The following is a 10,201-nucleotide window of genomic DNA, read 5'->3' as shown; positions in this document are numbered from 1 at the left end:
CATCTCACCACACTAAAACAGTGGATGTAGCTCTTAATGAGACATGCCGCATTATCACGGGGTGTCTGCGCCCTACACCACTGGGGAAATGACACTGCTTAGCTGGTATTGCACCACCTGACATCCGCCGGGAAGTAGCAGCCAATAGTGAAAGGACCAAGGCAGAGACATCTCCAGCTCATCCCGTGTTTGGGTATCAGCCAGCACGTCAACGACTTAAATCTAGACATAGTCTTCTAAGATCTACAGAGACACTTCCTGGAACACCTCAGCAAGCGAGAGTCCAAAAGTGGCAGGCTCAAACCCAGCAAGTCAACCAATGGCTGATACCAAATGAGAGACTCCTTCCTGGGCACTCAGAAAACTGGGCGACTTGGAAGGCGCTGAACAGACTGCGCTCTGGCACCACGAGATGCAGAGCCAAGAAATGGGGCCACAAAGTGGAATCCTCGACATGCGAGTGTGGAGAGGAGCAAACCACTGACCACCTGACCACTGACCACCTGCTGCAATGCCTTTCTGTGTTCTCAAAACCACTAAAAACAGCATTGCCCAAACACGAATTAAGGAACATGAAAGGCACTGCAGACTACTTCAACCAGAGAAGTCAGCCATAGCAGAGCACCTGATGAACCAGCCTGGACACAGCATATTATTTGAGAACACAGAAATGCTGGACCACACCAACAACCACCATGTCAGACTACACAGAGAAGCCATTGAAATCCACAAGCATGTGGACAATTTCAACAGAAAGGAAGAGACCATGAAAATGAACAAAATCTGGCTATCAGTATTAAAAAAACTCTAAAATTAGAACAGCACAACAACAGAGAGGAAACAAACAAGGTCATCTAATCACCTCTCAACAAAAGATTTCCCCAGGCACTGCCAGGCCATCAAATGCTAATCAAGATGGTCAGTTGAAACATTCCCACCTAGCTCCAACAGACAAGAGTCCTTTGTCCCACTCTGGTCATTCCACAGCTATATATGTCAGGATTATTGAAGGTATGCATTTATGTTTTTTCAATGTGTTTCTATATGATTATGAATGGATTAATATGTATTCAAGATGGATTCTGTTATGTTCAATTGTGTATTGGAATTGTTATTGTAAGAGACAGAGAGGTAGAGAGAAAAGACCTTGACAGAAGTTAGACAACGCGTTTCTCTGGCTGGGAAGAAATAGGGAGTATCCGGCTTACAGCCAGAGAGCCTGATAAGCAGATGTTCTGAAACTGTACTGAAGCTGTGCTTTGTAGTTCCTGATGTAAGCTCGCTTAGAAGTAGACGTGTTGAGATGTACTTAGTAAACTTTGTTATTTTGAAACTGGAAGACTGCAGTGTCCTGATTTGTGTCTGTGTGATCTAGTAACCTCTTCCGCTGCGCATAGCCCCCCAAATTTTTACTCTGATAATATAAACCCTTTTTCCTAGTTCCAAGAGACCTCACTACCTCTGAGGATGCTTGCCATAGATGCAGGCAAAACGTCAGGAGAGAATGCCTCTAGAACATGGCCATATAGCCTGAAAAAACCTATAACAACCCAGTGATTCCGGCCATGAAAGCCTTCGACAATACATGTGTAGTTGTTGTTTCACACGACGTCCATATAATTTATTCACCTCTTTTATTTGGCTCACAAGGAATTCGCTGATCACGCCATCTTTTGAAGCAACCGCTTTGAGAAAAAACAAAACAAAATTAAATTAACCATCCCCAATGCTCCATTGATTCTGCAGCGTACGTAATGCTTCAGGCTGTCATTGGGAAAATCCAACACAATTTCCTCATTTGGACAGGAAGCACAACCTCCAAATGTTTTGTATATTCAGTAGAGAACCACGGAGCTCTCCGGGTGTTGTTGAACTGCAACTCCCAGTATTCTTCGTCACAGGATATTGGGACTCGCAGTGCAGCAGATGGTCAAATTCCCGGATTTGGATGTGCCCCAAAATCCAGGACGTTGCCCCAATGCTCTGCCACCATTTTGAAAGAAACTCATGCTTCTTGAAAACTGGGTGCTCATGTTGCGGCCAGCGCAACCATTGAAAGGCGGCAGAAAGAGTTCTGAGAAACAAACCTTGCGGCTCCAACTGAAGGAGTGACGTCCTAAAAAACAACGACCCGCAACTCTGAAAGGATGACGGGCCCTTCCATACTCAAGAAAGGGGCTCTTCATTCCTTTTTATCTCAGATGGAGATGGACAGAAAGGACATTATTGTTGTCTTGACTGGCTACTTCCCTAGAAGCAGAAAGAGCAGCAGGTTCAACTGAGTTTGAGGGTCAGGAGGAAGGCAAAAGTGGGGAGGGGGAGGTACCAGGACACACAATCCTAGTGTCTTAAGGTCTCTGCTAGCACTTGGGTTCCTGGCTCTCACCCAAAATGTCAACGCGACCCTCCGGTAACAATGGAGGATCCTCAGAAACCAAATTTGAGGTGGGTCTCTCAAGATCTTCAAGATGTTCTTCAGACAGGAGTGACGAAGGGACTCCAGAACTGATCTCTCTTTGGGCAGACTGTTTTGGGAGAATATCTCTGTCAGGAAGGTCCTCCTGGACCAGGTATGGGGGCTCTTCTGAGCTGCTGAATGAGTTCCCCCCCAAAGGCAGTTCCCACTGAACAGAGACATGGCTGCTTTCTGCAGCTGAGGCAGATGTTTGTGCTTCCTCCAAGGGAGAAGGATCTAGAAGGGGATTCTCGTCCAATTCTCCTCCTCTGCTGCGGCCACACTGTTGCAGGTTTTCCCCTTCTGGGAAGGTCCAGTTGGGGTCTCCTGGACCTTCTGTGGGTGTCTCCCCAGCTTCTGAAGTCCTGCTATCATCAGAGTCTTCTGTGCTGCTCTGAGCAACTGGGTCTCCCTCCTCCAGGACGGGATTTCCCCCCGTCGCTGGACCAGGATCTGCAACCTGGGGGCGACCTGAGCTTGCAGGGTTGGCCAAGGGCTGGACCGGCTGGTGGCAGAGCGGGCAGGTGTCCTGGACGTAGAACCACTTGCGCAAGCAGGGCCCGTGGAAGAAGTGGCCGCACTGCATGACCACAGCCAGGGTCATCTCCTGCAAGGGGCAGAGAAGGCAGTGAGGGAAAGGAATACAAAGGCAGGCTCAACAACACAAATCAACACTGTGATGCACTGATAAAAAAAATGCCAATGCTTTTCTACCTAAATCAGCATTTCCTCAACCAGAGGGGTAAGGACCCATGGGGGGGGGGGTCACAAGGGGGTGTCAGAGGGGTCGCCAAAGACCATCAGAAAACACAGTATTTTCTGTTGATCATGGGGGTCCTGTGTGGGAAATTTGGCTCAATTCTATTGTTGTGGGGTTCAGAATGCTCTTTGAGTTTAGGTGAACTATAAATCCCAGCAACTCCCAAATGTGAAGGTTTATTTTCCCCAAACTCCACCAGGGTTTGGGCATATTTTATTTATTTATTTATTTATTTTATTTCGGGTACTTTTACCCCGCCCTTCTCAACCCCCGAGGGGGGACTCAGGGCGGCTTACAAAAAAGGCACAATTCGATGCCTATACAAATTACACATAATGTACAAAACCATATTTAAAACAATTATCACAGTTAAAACAATCAAAACAATTAGTATATAACATATCATATAAAAAAACCTATTCTCATGCTCAGCGTTTCATTTTTCAGAGTTCCATAGTTCTATTCCATTGATCATTTCCTGATCATTGTCAAAGTCCTTTCTTTATCTGCCCGATTGTCCGAATGCCTGGTCCCAAATCCATGTTTTCAGTTTTTTCCTAAAGGAAAGGAGCGATGTTGCAGATCTAATTTCCCTGGGGAGTGAATTCCACAGGTGGGGGGCCACCACCGAGAAGGCCCTGCTCCTCGTCCTCGCCAACGTCACTTGTGATAAAGGCGGGGTCGAGAGCAGGGCCTCCCCGGAAGATCTTAGACTCCGGGGTGGGACATAGAGGGAGATCCGTTCGGACAGATACACTGGACCAGAACCGTATAGGGTTTTGTAGGTCAAAACCAGCACTTTGAATTGTGCTCGGAACTGGATTGACAGCCAGTGGAGCTGACATAACAGGGGGGTGGTATGCTCCCTGTATGACGCTCCGGTGAGCAGTCTGGCTGCCTCCCGCTGGACTAGTTGGGAGTTTCCAAACAGTCTTCAAAGGCAACCCCATATTGAGTATCCATGCCAAGTTTGATCCAGATCCAACATTGTTTGTGTCCACAATGCCCTCTGGATGTAGGTGAACTACAACTCCAAAACGCAAGATCAGTGCCCACCAAACCCTTCCAGTATTTTCTGTTTGTCGTGGGAGTTCTGTGTGTCAAGTTTGGTCCAATTCCATCACTGGTGGAGCTCAGAATGCTCTTTGATAGTAGGTGAACTATAAATCCCAGCAACTACAACTCCCAACCTCACCAGTATTCAGATTTGGGCATATTGGGTATTTGTACCAAATTTGGTGCAGTAAATGAAAATACATCCTGCATAACATATAAATTTACATTACAATTCATAACAGGAGAAAAATTACAATTATAAAGTAGCAACAAAAAGAATGTTATAGCTGGGGGTCTCCGCAACATGAGAAACTGTATTAAGGGGTCGCAGCATTAGGAAGGTTGAGAACCACTGACCTAAATGAATGTCAACAGTGGGAAATGTAAGGTAGTACACTCAAGCAATAAAAATGCACAGATATAGGATGGGTGGAGCCTTGCATGAAAACAGTCCATGGGAAAGGGATCTAGGAGTCTTAGTAGACCACAAACTGAACATGAGCCAACAGTGTGATATAGCAGCGCAAAAGGGCAATGTGATTCTAGGTTGCATGTAGAGGAGAATCGTGTCTAAATGGAGGGAAATCATAGTCCCACTCTAATCTGCTTTCATCAGACCTCACATGGAATAATCCAGCGTCCAATTCTGGGCAAAGCATTTCAAGAAGGAGACGGACAAGAGAGAAAGTGTCCAGAGAAGAGCCGCAAAAATGGCTTAAGCCCTGAAAGTCTTTTTAGGAATGGCTTAAGGAAATGGGTATGTTCAGCTTGGAGAAAAAGAAGGTTGGCTTTTTTAGCTGCTGTATCACACCATCAACCCATGTTCTGCTTGTGGCCTATTAAGACTCCTTCCCCCATGTATTGTTTTCAAGCCAGGTGTCCTCCATCCTATGTCTGTGCATTTCATTTCCCCCCTAATAATATTAACAACAGCAACAACACTATGTAACAAAATATGAAAAGTATTCTGTTCGAAAGTGTTATTTCCTATTTAATTGTGCAGTACGTACATTGAAAGTAGTTGTTATACTCCAGAAACTTTGTTTTTGTGGCTGCCATTTTAAACCTTTCAATGTGCCACCCCCCCCCCCAACCTAATAATAATTACAACAACAGCAACACTGTGTAACAAAATTTGAAAAAAAACCCTGTTCCTGGTTCAAAAGCATTATTTCCTGTTTAACTGTGCAGGACGTACTTTGAAAGTAGTTGTTCTACTCCACAAACTTTCCAATGTGTTATTTTTATTATTATTTATTTATTTATTATTTGCATTTGTTAACCGCCACTCTCAGCCCGAAGGCGACTCGTGGCGGTGTACAGAACACAGAACATAAAGACAACAGTTACAGTAAATCAGGATAACACACATCTTACTAACACACAGCTAATTAAACTAAAAATCCGCTTCGTCTTGTTTGGGTCATAATCAATCTCGTCGTCATAGTCCATTCCGGTAGTTATTCCAAAACATAGCACTTAATTGAAGGCCTTTTCGAAGAGCCAGGTTTTTCGGCCCTTTCGTGTACTATTTTAAACCTCTGGTGCAGACCACAAAAACATAAGTTTTGGGAGTTTAATAAACTCTCCCTATGTTTTTATAATAGAACCAATTAGGAAATTAGATTTATAACCCAGGAACAAAAATCATGTTACATAGCGTAACAACACCAACATATTTAATACCCGTCTCTCCTTGTGGCTCAATATGACGAAACTCTAAATGGTTTGGGACCTCTAAATGGTTCAGTATCTGCCTATCTTCGAGACTACATCTTCCCTTACGAACCCACACAATCTCTTAAGATAATATAATAATAATAAAACTTTATTTGTACCCCGCTACCATCTCCCCAAGGGACTCGGTGCGGCTTACATGAGGCCGAGCCCACAATACAACAACAAAAACAATAGCAATAGTAATACAAACAATAAATAAACTCATAAACAGAAAATAGCAATAAACATTAACAGTAACACAGCGACGTTTAAAAAACTATGGCAGGGTCAGATGTACTAATTAAAACTTTTTTAAAAATAATGCTGGGCGTGACCAGGTGACATATAAACAGGATAGAAATTTACGAGAGGGATAGAGCGTGCAGACAATCCTAGATCACTAAAAAGAGCATTTAGGGACATATTGCTGGGAGTTTCCTTATTCTGGGAAGGCACACTGGAACAACCACGTTTTCAGGCTCCTCCTAAAGACTGCCAGTGTTGGGGCATGTCTGATGTCCCTGGGGAGTGAGTTCCAGAGTCGAGGGGCCACCACCAAGAAGGCCCTGTCCCTCGTCCCCACCAGTCGCGCTTGCGATGGAGGCGAGAGCATGAGCAGGGCCTCTCCAGGTGATTGAAGAGATCATGTGGGTTTGTACACAGTGATGCGGTCACACAGGTAGGCAGGTCCCAAACTGTTTAGGGCTTTGTAGGTAAGCACCTGCACCTTCAATTGGGACCGGAAAATGAACGGCAGCCAGTGGAGCTCCTTAAACAGGAGGGTTGACCGCTCCCTGTAAGGAGCACCACTTAACAATCTGGCTGCCGCTCATTGGACCAATTGAAATTTCCGGGCCGTTTTCAAGGGTAGCCCCACGTACAGCGCATTACAGTAATCCAATCTGGAGGTGACTACGGCATGGACCACCCTGGGCAGATCCGCCTTCACGAGGTATCGTTGCAGATCTTCTGGGGAAGCCCTTCTTTTGCTTCCACCTTCGTCACAGGTGTCGTTGGTGGGGAGAGGGTCTTATCGGTTGTCACCCCTCCCCCTCCGGCCCTGGAATGCCCTCCCCAGGGAGATCAGACTAGCACCCTCCCTATCCACTTTTTGAAAAGATCTAAAGACGTGGATGTTCCGCTGTGCATTTGTCTAAACAATTCCCTTGATAACTGGCCCCAGTTAGGACCCAAAAAAATTTCTGGCCACGCACTTTACTACTGTTGTATCCAAAGTTAGAATGATCCTTCCTATATTGATCTTATCCTTCATGCTGCTATATGACCTATGCACTTTGCTCATTAATCCTATCCTCTGAATTGCTGTGCACCATAGAATCATAGAATCAAAGAGTTGGAAGAGACCTCATGGGCCATCCAGTCCAACCCCCTGCCAAGAAGCAGGAATATTGCATTCAAATCACTCCTGACAGATGGCCATCCAGCCTCTGCTTAAAAGCTTCCAAAGAAGGAGCCTCCACCACACTCCAGGGCAGAGAGTTCCACTGCTGAACGGCTCTCACAGTCAGGAAGTTCTTCCTCATGTTCAGATGGAATCTCCTCTCTTGTAGTTTGAAGCCATTGTTCCGCGTCCTAGTCTCCAAGGAAGCAGAGAACAAGCTTGCTCACTCCTCCTCCCTGTGGCTTCCTCTCACATATTTATACATGGCTATCGTATCTCCTCTCAGCCTTCTCTTCTTCAGGCTAAACATGCCCAGTTCCCTAAGCCGCTCCTCATAGGGCTTGTTCTCCAGACCCTTGATCATTTTAGTCGCCCTCCTCTGGACACATTCCAGCTTGTCAATATCTCTCTTGAATTGTGGCGCCCAGAATTGGACACAATATTCCAGGTGTGGTCTAACCAAAGCAGAATAGAGGGGTAGCATTACTTCCTTAGATCTAGACACTATGCTCCTCTTGATGCAGGCCAAAATCCCATTGGCTTTTTTTGCCGCCACATCACATTCCTGGCTCATGTTTAACTTGTTGTCCACGAGGACTCCAAGATCTTTTGCACACGTACTGCTCTCGAGCCAGGCATTGTCCCCCATTCTGTATCTTTGCATTTCATTTTTTCTGCCAAAGTGGAGTATCTTGCATTTGTCACTGTTGAACTTCATTTTGTTAGTTTTGGCCCATCTCTCTAATCTGTCAAGATCATTTTGAATTCTGCTCCTGTCCTCTGGACTATTGGCTATCCCTCCCAATTTGGTGTCGTCTGCAAACTTGATGATCATGCCTTCTAGCCCTTCATCTAAGTCATTAATAAAGATGTTGTTGCTTTGTTAGAAGGGATGGTCAAGGCACAAGGAGAAAAGGATGGGATTGTGCTAAACCCTGACGGGCACTCACCTGGAAGCAAATGGCGCAGACGTCGTCGTGGTGCCGCAGCTGCTCTTGGGTGGCCACTGGCAACAAACCGATCTTCTTGGCAGCCTCCCGGCGGAGAAGGAAGCTCCTCCACCCCGACTGGGCCCTCAGCCAGACGTTGAAGTAGCAGTGGATGATGATGACCGAGGCCCCCATCCAGCTCCACTCCCCAAAGATGGACTCCCAGGAGCCGTAGGCCACCACGCAGAGGGCCACCAGGAACTCCAGCACCCGGCTGACGGCGTTGACGTAGTAGATGATCTCGTCCATCCTCTCCATTGGCGTGTCTTGGAAGAGCTCCACAATAAAGAGGCCGTAGATGAAGAGGGTCCCCATCACCTGAATCATAGAATCAAAGAGTTGGAAGAGACCTCATGAGCCATCCAGTCCAACCCCATTCTGCCAAGAAGCAGGAATATTGCATTCAAATCACCCCCGACAGACGGCCACCCAGCCTCTGTTTCAAAGCTTCCAAGGAAGGAGCCTCCACCACACTCCGGGGCAGAGAGTTCCACTGCTGAACAGCTCTCACAGTCAGGAAGTTCTTCCTCAAGTTCAGATGGAATCTCCTCTCTTGTAGTTTGAAGCCATTGTTCCATTGCGTCCTAGTCTCTAGGGAAGCAGAAAACAAGCTTGCTCCCTCCTTCCTGTAACTTCCCCTCATATATTTATACATGGCTGCCATGTCTCATCTCAGCCTTCTCTTCTGCAGGCTAAACATGCCCAGATCTTTAAGCCGCTCTTCATAGGGCTTGTTCTTCAGACTCTTGATCATTTGAGTCACTCTCCCGTGGACACATTTCAGCTTGTCAATAAATCTCGTGAATTGTGAAGGTGAGAAGTGAAAGAGTGGGGCGCTATAGGGAATGCAGTCCTCTCTCCCAACATATTGGAAGATCTGCCATCTGAGGCACATTGCCTCAAAAGATGGAGGTTCCATTCCATTCTACACTGCACACTGCCATGCCTCCTCAATGGGATTGCCATGGCTCAATGGAATCCTGGGAGCTGTAGTTTGATGAGCTCCTAGCATTCTTTGGCAGAGAAATAAGACAACTCCTAAGACTCCACTTGATTGAGAAATCACCATTACAGTGGTCGAACTACATTTATTCGATCATGTATAACACCATGTAACAGTTTTTTGTTCCTGTATTATAAATATCATTTCCTAATTGGATTTATAATCAAAACATGGAAAAGCTTATTAAATTGCAAAAACTTTGCTTTTACAGGACAGATACCCTGCTATAGTCGGATCTGGCCACAGTGGTCCACGCTCCTGTTACATCCCGATTAGATTACTGCAACGCACTCTATGTGGGGTTGCCTTTGAAGACTGTTCGGAAACTTCAATTAGTCCAGTGGGAGGCAGCCAGAGTACTCACCGGAGCGCCATACAGGGAGCATACCACCCCTCTGTTATGTCAGCTCCACTGGCTGCCGAGCACAATTCAAAATGCTGGTTTTGACCTACAAAACCCTATATGGTTCCGGCCCAGCGTAACTGTCCGAACGGATCTCCCTCTATGTCCCACCTGGGGAGGCCCTGCTCTTGTCCCCGCCTCTATCACAAGTGAGGCTGGCGGGGACGAGGAGCAGGGCCTTCTCGGTGGTGGCCCCTCACCTGTGGAATTCACTCCCTGGGGAAGTTAGATCAGCGACATCCCTCCTTTCCTTTAGAAGGAAATTAAAGACATGGATTTGGGACCAGGCGTTTGGGCAACCTGGCAGATAAATAAAGGACTACGACGACTGATAGGAATAGACAATGTAGAATGAAGTATGGACTCTGAATTGTCGAACGCGGAGCTTGAGAATGGTTTACTGACTGTGATATA

The 10,201-nt window shown here is 46.3% G+C and overlaps 1 protein-coding gene across 2 annotated transcripts in view; it reads right to left on the bottom strand.

The window, feature by feature from the left end:
• Positions 1-1,617: 1,617 nt before the first annotated feature.
• LOC132777121 (RING finger protein 145-like) overlaps positions 1,618-10,201 on the bottom strand; it is a 29,201-nt gene continuing 20,617 nt past the window's right edge. For both annotated transcript variants that reach the window (XM_067468486.1, XM_060779469.2), the window contains 2 exons: positions 8,343-8,699; positions 1,618-3,062 (listed from right to left, as the gene is read on the bottom strand). In XM_067468486.1, the coding sequence (XP_067324587.1) occupies positions 2,361-3,062; positions 8,343-8,699 (1,059 nt within the window). In that variant the 3' untranslated portion in view covers positions 1,618-2,360. The remainder of the gene's footprint in view (positions 3,063-8,342; positions 8,700-10,201) is intronic.

The sequence above is a fragment of the Anolis sagrei genome, chromosome 5 (genome assembly GCF_037176765.1).
Source record: "Anolis sagrei isolate rAnoSag1 chromosome 5, rAnoSag1.mat, whole genome shotgun sequence".
NCBI lineage: Eukaryota > Metazoa > Chordata > Lepidosauria > Squamata > Dactyloidae > Anolis > Anolis sagrei.
Note: the sequence above shows the minus strand (reverse complement) of the source record. Positions and strands in the feature narration are given on the sequence as shown.